Source organism: Balearica regulorum, chromosome 5 (assembly GCF_011004875.1).
Source record: "Balearica regulorum gibbericeps isolate bBalReg1 chromosome 5, bBalReg1.pri, whole genome shotgun sequence".
In the NCBI taxonomy this organism is placed as follows: Eukaryota; Metazoa; Chordata; class Aves; order Gruiformes; family Gruidae; genus Balearica; species Balearica regulorum.
The window spans coordinates 20,047,194-20,071,705 of NC_046188.1; the positions used below are offsets into that span (position 1 = coordinate 20,047,194).

Consider the following 24,512-nt stretch of genomic DNA (forward strand, 5'->3'; position numbering starts at 1 on the left):
GGTATTGCTTACTTTTTCACAAATAAGAAATGGAATGATGAAAAACCAAGGAGGCTTCAGACACAGACCCCCAAAAATATAAGTGGTGAATAAAGTGAATTTGTTCAGAGAACAGCTTTAAGAGTCACATGTAGTATTCTGACTTTTCAGTTCATGAAGCCACTATTTTGCATGGCTAGTGAGTAAATAAAGATATTTTTCCACATGACTTCTTCATTGTTTCAGCATCCTGAGAATGCCCCTTTAACTAGTAGTTTCTGGATTACCCTGCCTGTGTGTTGATCACAAATGGAAAAATCTCCAGGACAATGAGGAGTGTGTACACACATACCACTTTTCTGCCTGGAGGGCGACTGATTCTGCTTCCTGTTTGTCTCACTTCCAACCTTCTGTCCCATCATTAGTCAATGCAAAGACCTGATGCCGGACAGAGTTCCCAGAATCTGAACAAGGTGAATACTTGCGTCAGCCTTCACCCTGTTGGCTGATACACTCAACTGCAATCATTTGGAGCAGGATGGGAAAAAAAAAAAAAATAAAAACTGTTCCAGAAGGGAAGATATCAATAAGAACAAAGTAGGTTTATCCCTGTTCCACTATGAGCAGGCAGTATCCAACCCAATGGCAGAAACTTTTTTCTGTACTTACAGAACAAGGGCTGCAACATTCAGCTGTGGGATATTAGTCTTTTCCTCCTTCAACAAGAGAGTAAAGAGTACAGCAAAAGACGTGAGTGTTTCTACACATGCATGTCATTAGTGTTGATCACATCCATGGAAGTGTTTAAGACCAGGCTTTGGGCAACGTGGTCTAGTGGAGGGTGTCCCTGCCCACAGCAGGGGGGTTGGAACTAGATGATCTTTAAGGTCCCTTCCAACCCAAACCATTCTATGATTCTGTGATCAGGGGTTAAAGAGGAGAAGCAGAACTGTGTAGCACCCTGAGGGAATCACTCTATGTCTTATTGATGTGTCTTTATCACTGTTCACCACATGTTCGTGGACACCTTTGTCTCTTTGTCCTATTTATTAGAGTTGATAGTGGAGCAAAGCAGGTAATGGAGAGCCGATGAGGCAAAAAATGAGATAGGGCAAAATGGAGAAAGTGCAGAAAATCACAAAGTTAGGACACAAACTGGGATTACAGGAAGCAGAAGAAAAAATTTAATTCAGGAGTAAGTTTGAGCTTCAAAAAGAGAAAACATAAGCTGCAGAGGAGCATATTGACAATGTCCTACTTGTCTCTTTCAAGATGATGAATAAAACATAAATGCATAAAAAACATAACATAAATGCAAAGAGAGAAAATCCAGTAAGGACTAACTATGGACAGTAAGAAAACTGTAATAAATGCAACTTGTAGGCAGGAAATAGATGTGATCAAGATTTAGAATAGGAAATGTGACAGATAAGAGAACTGAGAGCTTGTTTCCAGTATGAATTGTTTAGAAATAGGAAGGGTTGCCTCTATTACCCTGAATTTTCATTGCTTGGATTTGTCAGGCAGTGTATTGGTCAGTTTTCTCCGGCAAGTAACCATAGTTCTGGCCTGTAGCAGATACCCTTAGAAAAGGCTATCCGCTTAGTTTAGTTCAAAGTTAGTTTATTTTACTCAATATAAAATTCCCCTGAATGAGTTCTTTCCTTGGCTTATGGACTGCTCATCATACCTATGGCTGAAGTATGGGAGAGGGCGTGGGAGAAGACATACTCCCCTGATTAGAGGAAAACTTGTTGTGTCTAAGAGAAATAACTCACAAGAATTCATCATAGTACAAAATTACCTGCATATTTCAGCTGGGATTAGTGTCCTCCTGAGTAACGTGCTATTTGCATAGCAGATCTGCAGGTTAGACCTGCTCAGACAGTAGCGTGTTTGTGCGTTTTACATTACCAAAACACTTTCTAAGTTTTACTGTCGTGAGTCAGCGTTCACACACTCACTTTACCTTTTTCCTCATCCCTGACCTGTTTCAAGTTTGTATATACTTTTGCCTTGCTCATGCAATGTGAAGAGCCATAAAATTCCAAATTGCATACAACAATTGCTGATTTGACACATGCATACACAGAGGTCTCCATGTATTTGTGGGACTGGAGCGCAGCCCCTTATATGATGTTTGCATTGGTTAAACACTATTAATATTACTTAATTGAGATGTATTTAATGCTTGCTAGGGCAGTTGTTATTAAGGGCATAATTTCTACTGACACTTTGGGAGTTTTAAGTCCAAGGAAGGGCTGAAAGATCAGTCTTTAATCTGCATTTTCTTGCTGTGTATATAGCCAACAGCTGAAGCTTTTCAAGGACTTTTGTTTTTAGCTGCAGACATAAATGTCTGTGCATAGGTCATTTGGTATGGCAGATATGGATTAAACCTTGAAAATATTTCCAAGCTGCGTGAAAATAAGACCAACAAATTTTTTTGGCAAGAGATTTGCCTTAATCGGAAAGGCTTAAAATAAATGATCATATGATTAAAAAAAGCAAGGATTGCCTGCTATTTGTTGTAACCCCTATTTCTGTAATGCCCCTGTAGCCAGAGAAGCAGCTGTTCATTGCTGACATTCTCCCTGCCAGGCATTCCAACTCTCTGAGGTAATGGGCTACAAGCATACGGGCCTTCGCTTTAATTCTTTCAGCGTATCCTTCCGCATGGATAGAGCAAGGGGAACGCCTCCAGGAAAAGAAATTAAATGCACACACACAGAGGCACACAGGGATGGGTGATTTGAAAAATATTCCTGAGAACGCAATTTGCGCTCATACAGCGCAGCGTCACATGAAAGAGACTGTCTGAAGGGCTGGCTGGCACCGGTTTATTTTGTTGTAATATTTTCTTCCACCCCCAGCTCTTTACCAGTGGAATGATATCCAGAGCAAGTTTTTTGAGACAGGAAGTGAGGAATGTTTTCACTATGAGTGATCTGAGAAGAAGGTGGGTTAGCCGAGATAGCAGCTGTTTCGGACAAGAGGAACACAGTAAGTCAGTTCCCGAGGAATATCGATGAGATGGCTCCGGGAGAAAAAGTCTTGGAGTGCTGTGGGGTTTTTTTGGCTACACATATGTGAAAGAAGACTCGGTGTCTTTGGATCACTGCAAAAGGTAAGGGGAAAACAGCAGGCACAGTAAAAAAAATAGTGAGTGGTCTTCTCTGCTGTGTACTGTAAGACTGAGGAGTTTAAAGCATTTACTTTTGAAAAGAAAAGGCTGTAGAACTGCGCTGCCGGATGTAGGGGAGGTTTGGGATATGCACTTACTGCTGCTCTTTCTGTCCAAGAGTCATGTCAAAGATTAACTGGTAAAACAAGGGGTGGGTGGAGTATTCTGGATTTTTGTTTGCTCCCCAAATATTTCTGAAAAAAAAAAAAATCATTTGAAATAATAGGAACCCTTTTTCAATATCATGTATTGCAGTTTTATTTTGCACGCTGTCATTCATGCAGGCTGTTTAAAAAATCTTTGTAAAGTAAAATGCTAATTATCGAGGGGGGAGTGGGAGGTGTGGGTAAAGGAGAAAGATACCACAGTGTTCGATAATTGTGTGTCAGTCACGGCCATGTTGCTGAAAATCTAATATAACATTTTTGAAACTACATGTTTGTGTTGAAATATAAATGTACAAAGTTTGGCCATTAAAGACATTTTTAGCTGTTGCGTGAAAATTCCAGGCTTGCTAAATAAAGGCTTGTTATTGTAGAGGTTGTCAATTGGATTTGTAACTCCTGGTGGTATGCAGTTCCTTTTTGCTGAAGTAGCTTTATAACAATGCAGATGTGTCCAAATTTAAAGTAATGCAGAAGGCAAATAGGAGAGCACTTAGCATTGTAGAATGCACAGCTGCTGAATAAAAACAGCACGGCAGTGTTTTTTCAAGAAGTACACATGGCTAGCAGTAGAAGCTACTGAATGATACCTCAGTGTTATTCATCAAACTTGCCATTATTCTACAATGCTAATTTATTATATGACAGGAATTTTTTTTTTTTTTTAGTTGGTCTTCTGTGACATGGACTGGAAGTTAGTCACTTAAGTTTTCCTTGCTATAAATGTGTTTCAGAAGTAATGAAGATTACGTCAGACGTACCGAGTTAAAATGAAATCGTTTAGGGTAAATGCTTAGTAGAGCAATAAATGCAAACAACAGATCATAACCTGAAGAGTGCTCCTGGCATGTTCTGAAAATTCTGCTCTAAAGTTCCTTCCCATGCTTGCATTGGTACCTGTCTGCATAGTGAAATAACTGAAAGTCTGAGATTGCCTCACATTGCATTAGATGGTCTGGGAATTTCACCTGTCAGGTCAGCCTCTTATTAGTGATTTTTATTTTTTTTCTCCCATGCCCTTAGATTACTTTTCTAACCACCTGATGGGGGCGTAGAAATCTGAATGTTTTTTCATTTTGGTAGTACACAATAACTGCGATTAAAACAGCACTGCACTTCTGACTGCAGCTTTCAGAAAGATAAGTTGTTTTTTCTCATTGCTGTAACACCGAAGAAAGTGCGTAACTGTGCACAGAATGTATTGGAAAACAGGCCCTGGGGACGTGAGCTGAGGTCACTCAGCCAAAAGTTTCTCTGCCAGGAATAAACCCAGTGCAAAATTCTGCTGGCAGTGGGCAGGAAACTAAAAGCTTCTATCTGTAAGAGCATTCCCTGCATGCTGCTCTGGGGAGGCAGGATTTGGAGGATCAAAGTGCAGACCGAGTAATGAAGTGAGGAGTCCCCGCATATCCCTAAATTTTTCAGGGAAACCTGTTGCTATCAGTTGTTATTTATTCTGCAGCTGCACCCAAAACCAAATTAGTGCTTGGGTCAGATTTTATTGATTCAGTTAAGATTTTAGGTGGTTATCTGTTGAGGATGGGGATTGTGTAGGACGGTAGAATTGCTTCCAGATTATTAGAAATGTGGTCGTGAAATATGCTTATGGTCATTCTTTGGAGTAGGATTGCCAGGACGTTACTGAGGAAAAATGCCGGACTGCCTCCTCTTTCTCCCTATTTTAGGCCTTTAGTGTCTCTTCAGCTCTCTCTCTTCTTTGCCGTGCTGCTTGCAAGGGACTAGGGAGTCTGATAGGAGATTTTCAACCTAAAGAGGAGTTTGTGGTTGTGTTGAATAACATTAACTTTCAAGGTGGGTATTTAAATGTACAAATAGTATGTGCCTATCTATTTGTTGATAGCTATACATTTGACTTTAAAAACAGGTGCACTAGGAAGACTACTTCTTCTGATTCCCTCACTCCAAACAAACGGATATCTTCACGTTATTCCTGTCTGATAATGCTAAGAATCTTCAGAAATCACATTATGTCTTTTAAAATGTGCTACTAATACATACCAGCTTGGAAAAAAAAAAAAAATAGGTGGTTGTTTTCTTTTTCCTTTCAGGCGGTGCGGCGCTGCCACGGGAGGTCCCCAGGCAGAGCTGCCCACGCCAACAGCAGCTAACAATGAGAGGAAGAAGCGTAGCTTTCCCTCGGGGCGGCCCGGCCCGGAACGGCCCTCAGGCAGGGCACGGCACGGCACGGCACGGCCCTCAGGCAGCAGGCAGGGCACGGCCCGCGGGCTGCGGGCAGCGCGGGCCGGGGCGCGGCTGCCTGCTCGGCGCGGGCAGGGTAACGGCCGCCAGTCGCAGGGCGCTTGCTCCGGCCCGCTGCCCGGCCGCACGCCAGCTCGCCGGCCCCGTCCCGGCGGGGGTACCATCGCCCCCAGCCCTGCAGCGCTGTGAGGGAGGCGGTACAGCCCCCGCCAGAGGCGATGGTGGCTTTATCTCGAGGGCGCGAAGCGCTTTCGCTTCAGTGGTAGCCGCAGCACCCAGCCGCGCTGTAGCGCCTGCTCTCAATACCCGTACTTGTGTAAACACCCCCTCACCCCCGTATTTACAGAACGTTTTTATTTTGCATGTCCCACTGAAAACCAGCGCTAGTAAAAGTGACACCTTTATTAGGGCAGGGTGCATACGGTAGGAAAACAGTTGGAAGAGAAGGGCGAAGTTTGTATGTTGTGGACTTGACAGGAGAGGAGGCGTGAAGGTGTTTGCAAAAGGTGGGGAAATGGGTGGCTACCTTTAGGCTGGGAATAAGTGTGTTTTTCAAGGAAAAATTAGAAAATAAATGGTTCTCAGAATTTGCATATGGTTTTGGTGAGGCAGAGCATAACCTGAAACATACAGCAGTTTAGCATACGAAATAATGGTACAGCTAGGAAAATTAGAGGAATTGGATCTTAATTGTCTGGTAGGAAATGGCTAAGGTGTGAGCTTTAATGCCTCTCTTCCTGCCTTTGTGGGTTTTTTTCCTTAATCGTTTATGGGGCTTGGTTTTGTGTTTAATCCAACAGATAGCGGCTGCATGCCGCTCTGAAAAATAAGCCAGATGATTGCTGGATTTGCTCTTAAAGAAAATGGCTGTGTTCAGTATTCGAAATACCGTAGGCAACTCGGACTTCATAGAGATATTTCATTTAAATACTGATTAAATTTAGAAATACTTATTTTAAGAGATTGCAGCCACATTTGATTAAGACTCATTATTCGCTTGCGAGTTTTAAAAAAAAACAAAAACAACTTGCCAAAGACCAGTGTCGTCTGTGGAAAAACCAGAAACTCTGGTGCTTATTTCATTATTTGAATGCATAACAGCTCTGCATTTTGGAAAAGTAGACTGATTATTTAGATTTAGAAAAAAATATCCATGTTATTTTTCCCATGTTACCATTCCCTTTTCGGTCAAAGTACTTCTGATTCTTGTATTTATTCTCTTTCTTTTTTGCTCCTTACTAGGATTCCAGTGGATGCCCCTTCTACTTATCTGTTGGTGGAAAACTTCCTTGTCTTTAATGGATACTGCTGCTGCTGGTTGATCTCTGGAGACTTTACAGCTCCTCACCTTTTGAGAGCAGATAACTACTTGTCCCCTCTCAAGGTCCCGGTGGTAATAGCTTATTATCAGTAACCATCTGTGGGGGGAAAAAGAAGATGCCTCTACCTTTTGGGTTAAAATTGAAACGAACTCGACGTTACACAGTATCCAGCAAGAGTTGCTTGGTGGCTCGTATCCAGCTGCTCAACAATGAATTTGTGGAGTTCACGCTGTCGGTGGAAAGCACGGGCCAGGAAAGTCTGGAAGCAGTGGCCCAGAGGCTTGAATTGCGGGAGGTAAGCAAACTGTGGAGGGAAGGTGTGATTTTTGTCTCTGGTGCTAGATGATGCGGTGAATCCTTAGCATTTGGGGCAATCAGTTTATTTACTGGAGCAGCTACCCTGTGTTCCCCATGTTTCTTCACCTTCTGGTCTTGATGGGGACTTGGGTTGCTCCAAAACAGTTGCAAAACTTACCTTACAGAGCTAGGGGATGCCTGAGGGGAGGACATGTGGGAAGTGGCAGTGAATGGAAGCTTAGAGCGATAAACAAAGCGACTGTTTTGTTTGTTGTTTTTTTTAAACCTGACAATGCTGAAAATGCTGTTTAAAAAAACCCCACAAAGCAGCAAAAAAAATTTTCTGCCTAAGCGACATGGTTAAGAATTACTGCAAGACTTGAGACAACCTTTAGCTAAGGATATGAAAGAGAGCGTTGTTTGTGTGCATGTATTTTTTTCTGATGGATTAGTGCCATGGAAAGAACCTAAAGAACAAAATGTGATAAGTATACCAGTGACCAACTATTTGTATTGCTTGCTTAAATACCACAAACATTTTTGCAGACACTGTCTTGGAGCAAGCCTATAGTCATTTAGATCGAGTACTGACCTCATGAGGAAACATGGTTTGCACTAGTTGAATATGTATATATCTGTGTAACCTACCTTTTTCCCAAAAAATTCCTTACTTGATATTTTGAAGGATCCTCTTGCAACTGAAATTTATTCTTATCCCACACATTTAGTGGTTATTCACACATCTCCTATATTGAGTGATTTACTTCTGAAATGCTGTGCTGTGAAATGTTGTTTACAGAAATCTACATAGATTACCATCATACGAACCAATGTAATGGTTTTATAATTTTGTTGAACACAGGTGGATTTGACTGCAATAGTTGAATGCTCTCGATCCCGTGTAAACTGACACTTCCCACTACAGCCTCAAAAGGTTTAGTTCATTTTGTAGTCATTAAACTGTGATAGCATGTGCGCTTGTGGAGGGCAGAAGAGAGAAAACTTGTAATAAAAGTTTAGTGTTGCTACCATTGTTCTGAAAAAGATGCTTTTGCTCTGTTATGTGGTCTGCTATATAATGGTGTTTCGCATACGGGATTCAAATACAGGAGGAAAACCTTAGGCTTAGGTAACCAAAATAAGAGTAATCATGAAAATAATTATTGTCTAATAACTATAATTTTTTGAAATGTTATGTTTTCATTGTCAAGCAATGGCAACTGCTAATAACTTTGCTTAAATAATGAGCAAATAAATTTAGGACTCAATCCTGCAAACATTTATTACTGTACAGAGCATACATTAGTGTAGGATTTCTGTAAGTTTTTTTTTTTTTTCTGTTTGGATAATAATAAATAAATAGATGTAAATCCATTAATCTCTAAGTGTTTGTTTACTGTGGTTGTCCCAGTATGCATTCTTGTAGATTCTCCAAGTATTTTTTTTAGTGTGCAGGTATTTTGGAAAAGTGCAATTCTGTGCAACAGTGTGACTTTTTTTTATCTTGCTCCTTCTAGCAAAGGGAGAATCTAACTACTGTCATAGCCTTAGTGTTTACTTAAACACATCAGATATCATATATCTGTTATTGTTGTGTGAATGGAGTTTGTCAGTTTTATCTATCCGCTTTCAGATGTCACTGCCAAGTCAATAGAAGGTAAAGAATTTTAACTATATTTGGTTTGCAAAATGCAAAGGCTTTGTCTCTCTGATGATGACTGCTAGCTTTAATTGAACTAGTCACAGAGCATTGGAGATTTTTATCAGCTATTCTTCATTATCTCTTTCTTTGGAGCTACTCCTAAAAATCTGTTTATAAAAAAAAATAAATTATGGCAATTCCCTCAATTAAGAGTCATATATCAGACTAAGGGAGTTGACAGTACACTATTGAACTCTGAGCAGATTCCTTCAGTCATGCATTCTTGCATGGATTATTTTGGCAGCAAAATGTGTTACAATAAAAGGGAATGGAAAATAGGGATATAAATTACTTTCCAGAGCTTGCATTCAAAAAAATGGTTTTCTGCCTTTAAATAGTCAGATTTGCCAAGCAGATACTGGTTCATTCCTGACCACTTGCTTAGTAGAAATTTTTCAGAAAGAAAAATTTGCTCAGCACTTTGCTCAAATCTGCGAAAACACCATTAGTCCTTCATACTGTAAAATACTAAGTACTTTCTATAAGATGTTGCATATTGTTAATGTACTAAGCACCCTTAAAGCATGAATGTGAATTCAAAGTGTTAAACATGAAAGTATGACTGTTTATTTGAATACTGAGACTTAATGCAGTTATAAAACCAGAGGCATCAGTTTTGGGTTACTGTATATGGGCTACACAGTTACGACATACGGTTCCCATGCACCTTCAAAACAGTTTATTGCAGGAGGTGTGAGGGGAATCTCTACCTTTTTACACATTGAATGGTAAAATCTGTAAATATCTTTCTCTCTGGTGTAGTCTGCAGTTACTGAATTTGGACGGTGAGTTGAACGGCTTATTTTTAATGCTGTGCTATCTTTTTAAGATATTTGTTTTAACATATCTTTATGTAAATGAATAGTCTTCAAATTATGCTTTATGTGGCTAAACACTGGTTTTCTTTTGATTTTCCAGTTAGTACTTCTCAATTTCCAAGTTGTATACTAGTATGGACACATAGTTAGGGTTTAGGAAGTCTTAAGTGTGTTGACAATTTTATTTCTTTACTGAATAGTAGACTTTACAAAAAACTGAAATAAATGCATTAAACTAAGAGTATTCTGGTATTCCCAGAATGTGACTCATCAGCAACAGGTATGTAATCCAGCTCTCTCAAACTGAGGAACTGGGGAAAGAAGCCAAAGGGAATAGGGAACATAAGTTACTCTTTGTAGTGCAGTCTGTCTTTTATCCTGTGAGAGAACTAGAACCAAACTTGATTTATGCCAAAAGCTGTATTTGTTGCGGAAAACCATTCTGGAATTACGAGTTTTGAAAAACTGCTGAGAGCTCTGATTGTTAACTACCTTAAAAAGCATCTGCAACACTGCTTATCTTGCATCTGGGGCATGAGTATACAAATTAAATACTCGAAAATATAGAAATGTGTTTTTTTAATGTTAATACAGCTAGATATCTATAGGATGTTTGGCAGGAGATGTTACAACTGATTTACCTCTCTTGCTGGATCTTCTTTTATTTCTGTTTTCTAATAACGCTTCTAAACCAGATCAAAGGGGCAAATTTCGCTACTGTGTACAAGCAGAGTCGGGCTTAACTGCAGATATGTGGTAGAGATTTGAGCCCAAGTACAAGAACTAATGGCAGGGAGCTTTTGTGGAGGGTTATGTGTTGTGCATATGCAAGTTCCTGTGTTTGTTTTGGACGTGAATAGGAAAGAAGGAATCAAGGTTATCCGGATCCTGAATAACACTGAAGTTCTGAAACAGTGCTTCAGAAATGCTTGAACTGCGCTGTAAAACTTTGCTATGAATTCTAAGATACCAGCTCTTGTTTGGAGAAAACACAAAAACCCCCTTTAAATCAGTGTGGTGGTTTCTTTAATGTGTGTTTTGCATACGTAAAGACTGTTTTTAAAATAAGATCAAGTGCAACCGTAAGTATTTTTACATGTGTATGTATCAGTAAACATACTGACTGGCAAATAAAAGTTGGGCCATGTCATGACAGAGGGGCCTTACGTTTATGCCTTGTATCAAAGTCTGACAGAATTTCAGCTAATGATTGGAGAAATAAGAGGAGAAGCAGTGCTCATAGTTGAACTGCTATGGTTACCTCTCTGAACCAAATTTTCCTTAAAATTAGGAAAGGAGAAATTGTCATGGAGGAATGTCTATAAAAATGCAGACCTTCAGTGTGTAATCTAATTAATTTGAAAGCTGCTACTTTACTGAAAACCAAACTTGACTCCATCTAAGACATATATTAATTGTAAATGTGCTGTAATTGTAATTTAGGAACCAAGATAAATTGAAGGACAGAGCAGTCAGCCAAAAATCAGTAATGGCCTCAATGCAATTGTTGTAGTTCTTCCTTTTTGTGAAGGAAAAAAGCTATACGTTCAGGTATAGGATTTGCAATCAGTCTTATTACACTGGGCAGTGCAATATTAAGCTTTTTCCATGAAAGCAATAGTAGCAATTAGGAAGCCTTGCCCCTAATTTCTTTAGCTTTTTTATAAAGTTAGGTCAGAATTTGAATACACCACTCGTATGTTTTCACTGTCACAATGTCTGTGAATTACTGTACAGTTTTATAGTAACTTTGACAGAAGAGGTTTTTTTTACTTCTGAAGCAAAGACGTTAGTTTATTGTTTAGTATTTTTAGACTGTTTTGAAATTTTGCTTTTCGCTGTTGTAAAGCTATCAGAATTTAAGCCTCTTATGAATGGGAACATGATATTCCTTCTAATGGCAGTGCTGTGTAAGGTGTGAGTCAAAAGCAGATATGTGAGTCCATATTTCTTGGAGCCTTGGACAGTGGTGAGGAAAAAGTAACATGATCTAAAAAAAAAAAAAGGTATGTTTCTACATTTCTTTGTCATGTTGATAACTGACCTGTTTCTGCAAGAGGTTAAAATATATCTTTGATAGAAAATCTTCTATGCACTATGAAGATATTTATCTTTAGCTTGTAAATTAACCAGTTTACCTTTGTCTAATGTACTGATGAGTAGAATCTGCCTTGCCTGTCAGAAGACCATTTGTTCAAGATACTTGAAGGGTGTAAAACACAGTATATTGTGATTCGTGCAATGCTTTAATTTGAATAAAGTAGAATATGTCAGATTACCTTGCAAAGCATTGATTTTTGTTTGTTTATTTCTTATCGCTGCTGTTTTGCTTTAAGCTATAGTTGGCAATTGCTTTGTTTAAATAACATGTGTGAAACCCATATTGGAGTAGTTTGGAGAAAATAATTGTGTGAGTGTTGGAAAAAAAGTTTTCCATTATGAAAGAACTATGACTTAAGACTGACTTCTGTCTGTGTTCATATAGCTACCCTGCTAAATACTTCTTCCTGCAGCTATGGTTGAAGATCTTGTCAGTACTAGAACAACAAAAATAGTATAAGCAAAAGTACCCTAAAGTAGGTAGCTTCAAGATGGGGAAAAAGGAGGGATTTTTATGAGGCTAGCCAGCGGTCCTCCTTTTTCTGCGAGAAGAATTGGTCGTGCTAGTATGTAGAGGAGTGCAAGTTTCCACTCAGTGGCTGGTACGTGGCAAGACACACAGGGTTTTTTCGCCACCATTTCCAGGAAGTCTTGGATCTTGTACACTGGCCAGTCCAGGCTGTTCCAAATCCTTTCTTCCCTAGAGATTGGGGAGATTTGTGGAGGAGGTTGTCTGCTGTGATAAGAGTGGAGTTTCTGGAGAATTTTCACAGCCTCGTCTCCTTCCGTAGTTCTTAACATTGGGCGTAGGGTAAAGATTTCACTTGGTATCTGACAGTTGTGCATAGTACAAGATTATTGACCCAGTTCTCCCGCATGCAGTTTATTTAAACTGTGATATCCTGATGGCAGGAGCTGTTTTGTATCCAAGCATATAATAAAGCTAGACGCAGTGGAGCCCATGGACTAACTGGGGTTTTGTAAGTCTGACTGCGGTGCTTATCCTTCAGTAATAAGAAGGTGTTTTCAGCACTCTGTTCACGGAAGTCTTATGACTTATTTTTTTTGTATGCACCAGTGTAAAAGAGGAAAAGCCTGAAAATGTATTTTGCTTGCATTCTTCTGTAAACTCTGTTGTTGTTTTCATTTTTTTTTTTTTAATTTCTTGCCTCACATGTTAGGGTGGCAATTCCTCAGGTCACTGTACCCTTGAGGCAGGTAGCAGATTGCATTAACTAGAAGGCCCTGTATTAACAATTAGAAAACAATTCTTTTTTCAAGCCTGTTTGTAACCTGTGAGTTATTCTGTAAGACTTATAATATAGGATATGGAAATTAGTTGGGAAATATAGAATTAAATATACGAGTTCGAAGTAAACTTTGAACACCGCTATGCCTCAAGGGAATGTGTGATAAAGTCTGTCTTCCCTGCTTCCATCCACAAAAAGTGGTTGGTTTTTTTTTCCTTTAGTCTGAGGTTTTATAGAGAATGATTTTTTTTCTTTTCCCCTTTTTTTTTTTTTTTTAAAGATGGCAGTAATAGTGTTGTGTCAAAATCCTAGGGAACATAATTTTTTCTTTATATTATATTGCCAAAAAATGAAAGGCACAGTCAAGTTTGGGGATAATAAGTGCTGTTAAGCTCAAGTGAGAAGATTACACACATTTGATTTCTGGCATATACATTTGTCATTTGACTTTCTTTTCTAGATAGTTTAAACTGTGACCAAAACAGACCCTGAGATTCTATAGTAAAACATTTTTTTTATACCCTAATCAGCATAACTGATATATATATAAATGATGTTTAGATTAGAACCAAAGTGGCTATTAGTGATGAGGCTGATCTGTGTTAAGGAACGTAAAATTAAATGCAGCAGTTAGTTGTAGCTAACTAATATCAGGCAGTTGGTACAGGGAAGAAGGACTATCTCCCTGATTCCATTTCAAATTATAAAACAGATAAGGAACAGCAAAGTATGCTCAATAGATGTGGAAACTGATGAGAATTTTAAGATTTAAAGCTCAGGCTTTTTGTAAAAGATAACACTTTTTAAAAAAAAAAAAAAGTTGTTATTTAATTTAGATGCAAGAATTTCTCAGTAAGCTGTTTCTCTTTGTCAGCACCAATTCTATAATGACATAGAATCACCTAATAGTTGGAGTTGGAAGGGACCTCTGAGGGTTGCGTGATCCTACCCTCTGAAAGGCCAGCTTGGATCAGGGGGCTCAGGGATTGCCTGGGTGAGTTTGAGTGCCTCCAAGGATAGAGATTTGACACCTTTTTGGGCTACTTGTTCCAGTGTTTGGCTAGTCCTGTTGTGAAATTTTTTTCCTGATCTAATTGGAATTTCCCATGTTGCAGCTTGTGCCCAGTGCTTCTCATACTTTTCAGTGAGCACTTCCAAGAAGAATCTCTGTCTTCTCTATACCCCACTCTTAGGCAATTGAAGCCCACAATAAAATTTTAATTTAGTCTGGTAAGCCCTGCTTCTCTCACTCTCATCATACATCATGGCAGAAGATCTAATACAGTCATCTACAGTAATGGAGTTTTGTGTCGGTCATACATGACAAAGCTCCTCTGCTTAGCTTGGGAAGTCTGGTTAACTTCATAGAGGAAGTTACTCCACTCCCACCAACTTGTGAGTTGTAATACTGTGTTGGGTTTTTGGTACTTTTGCAGTTCTGATAACTCTTGAGCTTTTATGCAAAAAAATGCTTACTATTCCTGTCCGTAGTGACAGAAAGCAGCTAGGGAGAAAGTGACAATGCACAAATTATATATTCTTTTTATTTATATTTGATTTTCTTCAAAGGGGTTGGGTCATGAATAAGTCACTAAAATAAATGAACCTCAAAGTAGTGTTAATCTTAACAGCTTAATATATTTTAAGAATTATCTCATGACTTTCTTTTTAGAATTGGGTGTTGTCTTGAGCTGCTAATAATAAAATGTTTTAGCAATGAATAAAAATGGATTCTATTTTAATCAGTGCGAATATTCCAGGGTGCATAAGCTCGTCTGAAAACTCACAGGATCAAATTCTGCCCTTGAAGTCAAGTGACAGGTTTGCATACAAGTCAGAAGACAGGCTTTGATCCATAATGTTTTGCTTGGCTTTCATTTTATTTTCGATAGTCCAGGTTGGAGGAATTTGTAAGGGAAAATACTGTGGCAGAAGAATCTTGTTTAAAGATATGCTGGATTCCAGAGAATATTTTAAGATGTGGAAACATTTTTTTTAGTCTATTGTGCCACTACTTGGTTCTGTGTATAGGCAAGAAAAAGTGGTCAGTGTTTTAAAGAAACAGACAAGTGCAAGTGACCATCATGCCTTAAAAATAGGCTATACGGGGCTTGAAACAGTGGTGGTGGTAACAGAAGTTTGTGCTCTTTCTCTCCTGACTTTTCTGTTACACATCTATACCTCTTTGAGGCTTAAATGTACTAAGGCTTCAGATCAAAGCTATTCAAACAGTTACTTAGAAACTTTTGCATACATTTTTAGTTGGTTTCCAAAAATGTTTGTGTGGTATCTTTTACAGAAGTCTTTCAACTTTGTTGGTGTGCTTCTGTGGTTCTGTAGCTGTTACCCGTAGGTTTCAGGCTCTGCCTTGGCCTCTGCTCTCACCCAGATGGTTGTGGTTTGACGTTTCAGGTCACACTCAACCCAGGGCTGATGTGGTTGACCTGTTGGGCAGGTGGGCTGAGCCAGCACAGTAGGTTTGCTTTTTTGAAGTCTTTCTAGCAAGTGAGATCAAGTAGCTCATGGCATGTAGTTCAACTTTAACTGTTATTTTTATTTTTTGGTCTTTTAGTTTACTTACCATCTTGCATTATATATACATTACATTTATGACACTCGGAAGTTACCGAATGTCAGCATCACAGCCTGCCTTTGGCTCCTGTGACTGTGCACGTAGTATTGAGTCTTGTAATGAAAGAGAAATGCAACTTTTTACATGCATTCCTTTCCTCATTCAGTCTGCAGGAAGAATTGAGGAGGAGTCATTCGGTACATTTTATCCTTTGCAGTGTGTGACGTTGCAGCGGACATAGTATTTCTTTCTCAATGGAGTTTGTGTGGTACTACTGTTACAACTCCTAACATCTTATGGAATCTTAAGATACTGTCTTCTCAATATCCTTGTGGGGTGGTGGAGGTTACCACTCATTATATCTTATGGTTGGGGGATCGAAGCACAGAAATAAATACAAATGTTCTCTGAGGTATCAGCAAACTTTGCATGCCTGGACTGAGAAATTTAGAAAACAGTGTCGTTTATATTATTTGTATTCAGAGCCATATTCCTTTTGTCCTCTTGCAACTGGAAGTATCTATGACTTCTTAAATTTGACTCATGGTTTTCAGAATTCAGAAGTGAAGAGCACACAGTGTCCACCTGTGAAAAAATTGGTTTGTAGGATGTGGTTTACAAGAGAACTGTTTCTGATGTGGGAATACAGTCTGTTCCTCTATGGTGATTTTTAAACCTTCCCAACCATGAAAATATTTTGTATAGATGGGCATTCTGCCTTTTCTCCGGATATTTTCCACTATACTGAAAAACTGCTTTTTTCTTCTATGAGCAGTTCTAATTCAATTTAATTTTTGCATTATAGCCTGATTTTTTATCAAATAGGACCAGAGTTGTCTTAGAATTTGCAGAAGGGATCTTAATTAACATTAAATGGGCAGACTTCATCCTAACATTTTTTTTTATCTTCTGAATACTGATTTTACAATTACATGGTAACAGTAATGTTAATTTAGAGGATTTTTTTTTTTTTAAACATTGGGGGAAAAAACGCCGCCAAAACGTACCAATGATCACTTAAAACTGTGTTGATGCTAATTTAGAGAGGGGCAAAGTAGGATGTTTTGCCACTGTGCAATGTCAAAGGAATATTATGCCTTAGAATTGGCTCTGATTTTCCAGAGAAAATGCTTTTATTAGTTAGTGACCTGTGCTGATACGGAGCATTGACTTCAATGCTGTGCTTTAAGTTTGGGTTGTAGCATACCTGCCTATGCGATGGTTGTGACATGCATGCATTGTCAGCCTGTCAGAGCTGTCAGGGGTAGCCAGAATCCCGTGAGGGTAGACTCTTCATACTGCTTAGACTACAAGAAGATGTATGTGTATGAATTTTCAGACATGTATATAGGCAAGTTTTCATACGAAAGTACTAAAGTGGCCTTTCTCTACTACCAGCTGTTGCTCCCCAATGAATTTCAGATCTGTGCTCCAAAGTGTCAAAATGCTAGAGCTTCTGAGAAAACGTCGGTAAATACTTTGTTTGCTAGGTAGACAATTTTTCCAAGTCTAATTCACAAAAATTATTGATGTAAAAAAATCATTATGGTGAATTGTCCTTGGTTTTATAAAACTTCATCCTTAATAGCTTTATGTTGTATAAGTAAAAAAATCTGAAACTATATAAAGAAAAGTGTTGGATTAAAGATGTTGATATTTCTACCATTTCTATGTATAATAATGTATATGTGGCAAGGACTTGGAGAATTTCTGTGTAAATGCCTGCAGATGTAATTGGTAATTCATAGCATTCCTTTATCTCCCTCCCTCAATTAATAACCTTGTAATTTTGATTTCTAGTTTTGCTATGATAATGACATGAATACTTTCCAGTCCACGTCTGTTTGCTGGTCCAGAACTGAATGAAATAAGTACTGTAGGAGCAGATTTTAATCAGTTTAAACATAGTGGAGAAATTTAAATTTGAATGAGTGGCTCTGCAGTGTGGATTTAGAACTATACTGTGGCATGATAGAAAAGTATTCTGTCCAAACTCCTTCTCAGAGGAGATCTAATCAAAGTTAGATTGTGTTGCTCAAGACATTGTCCAGTGGAATTTTGCCATTCCAGGGATGGACATCCCTCAGCCTCTTGAGGCAATCTGTTCCAGTGCATACTGGATTTTGTGTTTTGGCTTGGTCAAGAGTTGCCTGCTCAGGCAAGGTAGCTTGCTGCTGTACCTGGTCATTTGCTTGCTCATGGGATGAGCCATACATGTACTTTAAGGAGCATTGACCGACCAGCTGTCCTGTGCTCGGTTGTCCTTCAGCATCCCATGTGAGCCTGCCTGCCAGTTACCCAGAGAATCCATACTGTCCTGGTTTTGGCTGGGATAGAGCTAATTTTCTTCCTAGCAGCTGATACAGTGCTGTGTTTTGGATTTAGGATGAGAATAATGGTGATAACACACTGATATTTTAGTCATTGCCAAGCAGTCAAGGACTTTTCAGCTTCTCATACCAGCCTGCCAACGAGAAGGCGAGGGGTGCCCAAGAAGCTGGGAGGGGACACAGCCAGGACAGCTGACCCCAACTGGCCAAAGGGATATTCCATACCATATGACGTCGTGCTCTATATATAACTGGTGGAGTTGGTCAGGAGACCATGTGGCTCAGGAACTAGCTGAGCATCATTTCCATCACTTGTTTCGGATATTCTATTATTATTGTTGTTGTTGTTGTTGTTATTATTGTCGTCATCATCATCTTCCTTTTCTGTCCTATTAAACTGTCTTTATCTCAACCCATGAGTTTTACCTTTTGCTTTTTGATTCTCTCCCCCATCTCACTGGGGGCAGGGATTAAGCAAGCAGCTGTGTGGTTCTTTTAGCTGCCGGCTGGGTTAAACCACAACACATACTTTGTTCTCCTGCTGTCCAGTGTAATTTTCTGTTTGTCTGCCTCACTTCTCTTAGTTTTCCTGTCACACATAAATGCTTACTACTAACATCTGTGAGTTGCCCCAACAGGGTCAGGGACTGTTTGCAAATAAAGAGTAAGTTTGGTAATGTTTTAGGTGGGGGACCTTATGTACGTGGATTGCTTATCTGGAAGTAATGTCTGCTTTTTGCTATTAAATATCTCTTCAGTTCTCTAAGTTTTCAATAACCCATAGGCTTAGTCAGTGTTCTAAAACTTTTATTTGGAAGTAACAAGACTTTCATACAGCATATTTTATCTAATATTGCAGTATTAACTTTTTTTCATCATTGAAATGCTTCTTTTTCAGATTACATATTTCAGTCTGTGGTATTATAATAAGCAGAATCAGCGCAGATGGGTAGATTTGGACAAGCCTCTGAAAAAGCAGCTGGACAAATATGCCTTGGAGCCAACTGTGTATTTTGGAGTAGTGTTCTATGTGCCTACTGTTTCTCAGCTTCAGCAGGAGATTACCAGGTAAACTTCAAACATGTGTCTATAATTTTGCTTTCAGCATTCTGAAATGTATGGTTTATTTAAAAATTGTCTGCTCTCCCTCCCCCTGCCCCAATAGAAATGGAAATTATTACTTTAGGCAGAATGTATGTTCAAACTGTGTATTTATTTCCCTTTCAAATATTTAAAACATGATAAACTAAGCAAACAACTAACTTTTTGGTGATCTTAGGAATCTGTTCAAACCTGTTTTCAGTAATAGGCATACCCACATGGTCAGACTTTTAACTGTTTTAGTCCCTTCATATTTGTCTCGTTTTGTTTTGTTTTGAAGAGACATATGTTGCTTTTGGGGACATCCATCCTGCACAAAGCACATGCAGATTTTATTGAGCTATACTTTCCTTTATTTTGCTTTCATTACTTTCTGTACTTTCAGTACAGTACATTGGCAAACTACAGGCTAAGCTTCAGCTTGGGAGGGTTTCTTTTGTGTATCACTGGGCAATGAAGATGGACATTAGCTTTGATATCATATATCCATTTCTACTGTGAATCTGGGGAACATCACATAAGTAGTGCAGACTGCAGGGGGAAAGTAACATTGAGTGTGTGTACTGGCTAGTTATTCCTATGGGCCTATACATGTAGTGTCTTAATTCTATAGTTATTCTGATTTAATGGTTATTTTTAACAGGCAAATGGTACAAAACCAGTAACTGAATTACAAACATATTTTGTTATTTCAGAAATATGTGCTTGCATTAATTAACCTGTTTAAGCTGGTAACTTCAAGTTGGCCCTGCTTTGAGTGGGGAGTTGAACCAGATGATCACTCAGAGGTCCTTTCCAGTTTGATTTGTTCTGTGGTTACATGAAACTGTCTTTATATACTCTGGTGCTAAAATACCTTGCCAGAGACCTTTCCCACTAATTTAGCCGTGAAAGCTTTTGGGGGAGATAACCCTCTTGGTTCAGACACTGGTGCTGTAATGTGTTGCTCAATGCCTGGCAGCTTTAGTTTTTGTTTTATGTGTAATTTCTGTAAAATTATTCTCTTTCTGAAAAGTTTTGGGCTTTTTCTCAGCAATTTTACTGGCTTAAATATTCATTCTAGTAGTCAGTCTTTTTTCTTCTTTTTTTTTTTTAATAAATCTTTGGTTCAGATTCTGTGCTTGTTGGTGTACTAGGATTAGAGTAAGATAAACTAAATGTCATGATAAAGATAAATGTCATGATGATGCATTGAATAGCTAAATTGCCTGAAAAAAACTTGAATATTCTTCTCTGGCATCTATTTGAAGAACATGATGTTTATGCTGGAGCTTTAACAGCAATTTTGCAGTGTGCTGCCATGTAGGAGGCAGGAATTTATGTGCCAACCTTATTCTCAAGTCCTAGAGTATGGTACTTGGTTTGATGTACAATAGTGAGAGTCTGGATTATTTTCAGAAATCTGTGGATTTTTTTTCATGCTTTTTCAATATAAATGAGATTGAGCGTGTTTAAACAAATCATATGTTTGATGTATACCAGGAAATGTAAATGTCATAGACAAAAGAGATGGTATTTGTACTATCACAAGGTAGCGTCAAGATTCTTTGTCTGCATGTTTACTTTTAATAGCAGTTCTGTGGAAAGAGCTTACGTTCTACTGCTTGAAGTTTTATTTCCCCAAATGCCTTGTCATGCAGTGGCTTTTTCCTTTTGTTTTTGTTTGGTTTTTTTTAAGGCCTGGGTTTAGTCCCAGCTATTCTTGTGTGTATTGGATAAGATGTTATCTGCTGCCATATGGCATACTGCTTTTTTTGTATTAGGATCCAGAAGAATCTAAACAATATTTATAACATGTCACTGTATTTATCAGACTGTTAAATAGTGAGGGCAGAGAGCCATCCTTTAGCCTGATGAAAATTTGTGTGGAGTTTACCTGACCTTTCTAATCACTGAATGAATTGCAGCACATGCTTCCATGTTCTCAGTATTAAAGCCTTCACAAGAATTAACATACAATATGAGGAAGTTAAGAAGCTTTTAAAGCTAGAATTATAGAAGACAAATGTCCTTTTTGGCAAAGTCTGTGTAGCTATAATGGCATTTTCAATTTTTGAGGTGTTTTGGGCTCAAGATAGGGTGTTCATGGGTGGCTGAAGGGGGCAGAAGAATTCAAGAATATAGTGGTTCAGACTGTGGACAAATGGTACAGCTGATAGTGGTTGCATGTCCAAGAGATGACCCAGGAAAAGGACAGATTAGAGGAAAAAAAATGGTGCCTTGAAAGTGAGAACAAAACGTGCTTAGAAGTTGTAATGCAGAAATGTAAGTCACTATTGTGATTGAAGGGATGTGCAATGTTACATCTATGCAGCAATACAGCAGCAATGTACTGAACATTGTAAAGAGGAGATAATAAGAATATTAAGGAAGGAAGAGGTAAAAAAAAATGAGAGTATGGGAGTAGGTAGAAATTGTGGAGATTCTTTGTTTTAAGAAGTAGCAGTCTGATTCTGCAGTGATACGTGAAAGCTAAGGGAGGAGTTGACAAAGACCATGAAATTGTGGGTCCAAATAATGAGGAAGGCTACCCTCCGCACAAACTGGGGAAGGCAGAGAGGGGTAGGAAACCCAGGCATATTCATCTGCACACTCTTTAAATTAAGAAGCCCATGTTAGCTTTTTCTTTTTTTCCCATGTAGGTATCAGTATTATTTGCAATTAAAGAAAGATATCTTGGAGGGCAACATTCCTTGCACACTGGAACAAGCAATACATCTGGCTGGTTTAGCTGTTCAGGGTAAGTAAGGCAGTTGTGCCAATTAGCTAATGTTGAATTAGAAACTTTGGTGATATATTTTCTATTTATCACTCAAAGACCCAATTCAGTAAGTTATGAAAGGCTTGATCCTTAGACCTTTGCCATATGGGTTGAGGAAGGGGAACAGTGGGATCAGGGGCCCCAAACTTACTGGTATTTCTGTGCAGTCCTCAGAGGTGTACCAGGGTGTCAGCAGCTGGGTTTGAATTAGACATCAGAGTTCCATTGGGGGCAAAGGCTTTAGGCTTCTGCTTGCATTGACAGACCTTTCATCAGTTTCTGTTAATGAAGACTCTTTATTTTGACATGCTAACAAGAGAAGGAGATGTTTTTTAATAAATAAACAACTTTGAATGTACAGTAGTACTTGTATCTCCACTTTTTCTCCCAGGTATCCTAACACCTAAGATTATTTCAAGTTAGTATGCAAGACTGTTTACAATTCCCATGTTCAAATCGCTCCTGAAGACCCATTTCTGTGATACCTACATGAAAATGGCTGCTTTATTTTTCCTAAGTGGGGTCAGATGGGATAGAGTATACACCAGAGAGCCACCAGTCCTGAGTCTGTCTGCACTGATCTTGTCTGGTGTTCCCGGCTAACATGCTTGTTCGATCTTAAATCTCTCAGAATAAAAGTTTTTAATGGCAAAAGCTTTGTTTAGTGTGGTTGTATGTCGCTTCACAGTGAATGCCACTCGAGTATATCTAACTGCAATTGTAAATCTGCCAAAATTGAAAGGAACTTAAAATCATTGGGAATACATACAACTTAAATTTTTTTTTGTCTTTTTTTTAATTGTGTATTCTGGTAGTATCACATTAAATATGTTGATTATATTTTTTGAAAATGTGGTTACCAGTGGAGTAGGGTGAATTATATTAGTGCCTTGTTTATATAACAGTGAATCTGTTTAATCCAAGCCAGGATTTAATGGTCTTCAACTGACAAAATCTTGCTTTGGTATTTTTGTATCTTTGGACAGTGTAAATGTCTCTCTGCTCAGTGAGTTGTTTATAGAAATCTTTCAATATAATCCTCTTTCCAGATGGAAAATATTTATCCTTTTAGCTTTCACATTCCTTTTTCAGTCTTGTATAAGAGAGAAACTGTATGTGTTGATAACACAGTGAAAAAAACAACTCAGAAAAAATGCAGGTTCTAAATTAATGTGCTCAGATGACTGAAGTAGCTTATACCAGGTAGGTTAGTTAATTTTAGCTGGTGAACAAACAGAAGCAGTTGTTTGCTGTTTCGAGTGAACTGGTTTCAAGAATGATCTGTATTTGAAATAATTACAATAGGCTAATTCTAAACACTGCTTTATCTCAAGTGCTGTGTTGGTGTAGCGTGTCACAGGTTCTCCCCTTTCATCATAAATAACTTGCATCTTAATTGTTAGTGCTTAATACAAATTTGGTTCCTAAATGTCTCTAAAATTATACTATTCTGGATGAGAGTCTGTGGTAATGTAAATAGGATCTGTATACTTGGGGATTGTGTTTATATTTTTGGGAGAGCCATTCCATACAGACTGCTGTTCCACAGTTTCTCCTGTAAGAGCAGTATATAACTTTTCCAATTTTAGACTGTTTTATTTCTCTTCTTTGAAATGCTGGCTAGTTTTTTCCTGGAATCAGAAAAAGAGGCAAATTCCTTGGGATGCCTTTTGGCATGATGTAAAATCAAAATGGTTGTTAAAATCAAACCTGTTATCAAGTCCTTTCTGAGCATGCCCCGGAGTCTGGGAAGGCTTCTAGGTCCCAATTCCTGCATGTTGGGTGCAGGGAGCTGTAGAAGGCCTGAGAGCAGAAGGGTGCTCCAGCTGCTCTGCGCAGTGTTTGGGTCCCGCTGCAGGTGAGAGCAGTGTACCAGCGCTGTACTGCAAGTAATTGAGTATTTGACAGGAACGAGTAAAGAAGATGGAGCCAAACTTTTCTCAGGCAATGGGCACAAACTGAAATACAGGAGATTTCGTCTCAACATAATAAAAGTTTTCTGCTGTGAGAGTGATGAGACACTGGAACACATTACCCAGAGAAGTTGTAAAGTCTCCATCCTCTGTATTCAAAACTTGACTGGAGAAGGCTCGGAGACAATCCGCTGTAGCTGACCCTGCTTAGAGCTAGATCTCTAGAAGCCCCTTCCAACCTCAACCATTCTGTGATTTAAAAACCAAACAAATAAAACCCCAAGGAACTAAGGAACTTGGAGCAACAGTCCGATTGTTTTATCATTTCTTCTCCTTTCCTGTCCACAAGGAATGTTACCAGTTTTTCTGAACAAGATAAAAAGATGGGATGTGTTTTTACTTTTCATAAACATTACTGGTTAGTTTGTTCCATTGTTTTACTTTCAGATCATAGTTCAATAGGATGGAGATTTGCTACTTGGAGATCCTGCTGCAATTAATCGGGTATTGAATCATTTTGTTACAAATGTTTGAATCCAAGAAATTTTTTATTTTTTAGCTGATTTTGGAGACTATGATCAGTATGAATCTCAGGAGTTTCTACAAAGATTTGCTTTGTTTCCAGTGGTAAGTACTTACTTTAAATTGATAAATTTAAATTCTTAAATTGATAAATTAAATTTAAATCTTTCTTTAGATTGGTAAATGCAAATAATTATTAAAGACTCCATGATCCATCTAGCTTACTGCTCCCTAGATTGTCAAGTTCAGTAAAGGTTTTCTTTGACATTGGAGTAAG

At 38.5% G+C, this 24,512-nt stretch overlaps 1 protein-coding gene across 3 annotated transcripts in view; it reads left to right on the plus strand.

Moving 5' to 3' along the window:
* The first annotated feature begins 2,631 nt into the window (after positions 1-2,631).
* PTPN21 (protein tyrosine phosphatase non-receptor type 21) overlaps positions 2,632-24,512 on the plus strand; it is a 47,565-nt gene continuing 25,684 nt past the window's right edge. The window contains exons 1-6 of one of the 3 annotated variants that reach the window (XM_075753747.1): positions 2,674-3,106; positions 4,062-4,302; positions 6,790-7,164; positions 18,837-19,006; positions 21,682-21,779; positions 24,273-24,340. In XM_075753747.1, the coding sequence (XP_075609862.1) occupies positions 6,985-7,164; positions 18,837-19,006; positions 21,682-21,779; positions 24,273-24,340 (516 nt within the window). In that variant the 5' untranslated portion in view covers positions 2,674-3,106; positions 4,062-4,302; positions 6,790-6,984. Of the gene's footprint in view, positions 3,107-4,061; positions 4,303-6,789; positions 7,165-18,836; positions 19,007-21,681; positions 21,780-24,272; positions 24,341-24,512 lie in introns of all 3 variants that reach the window. The other 2 variants (XM_075753746.1, XM_075753748.1) reach the window with 2 other exon arrangements.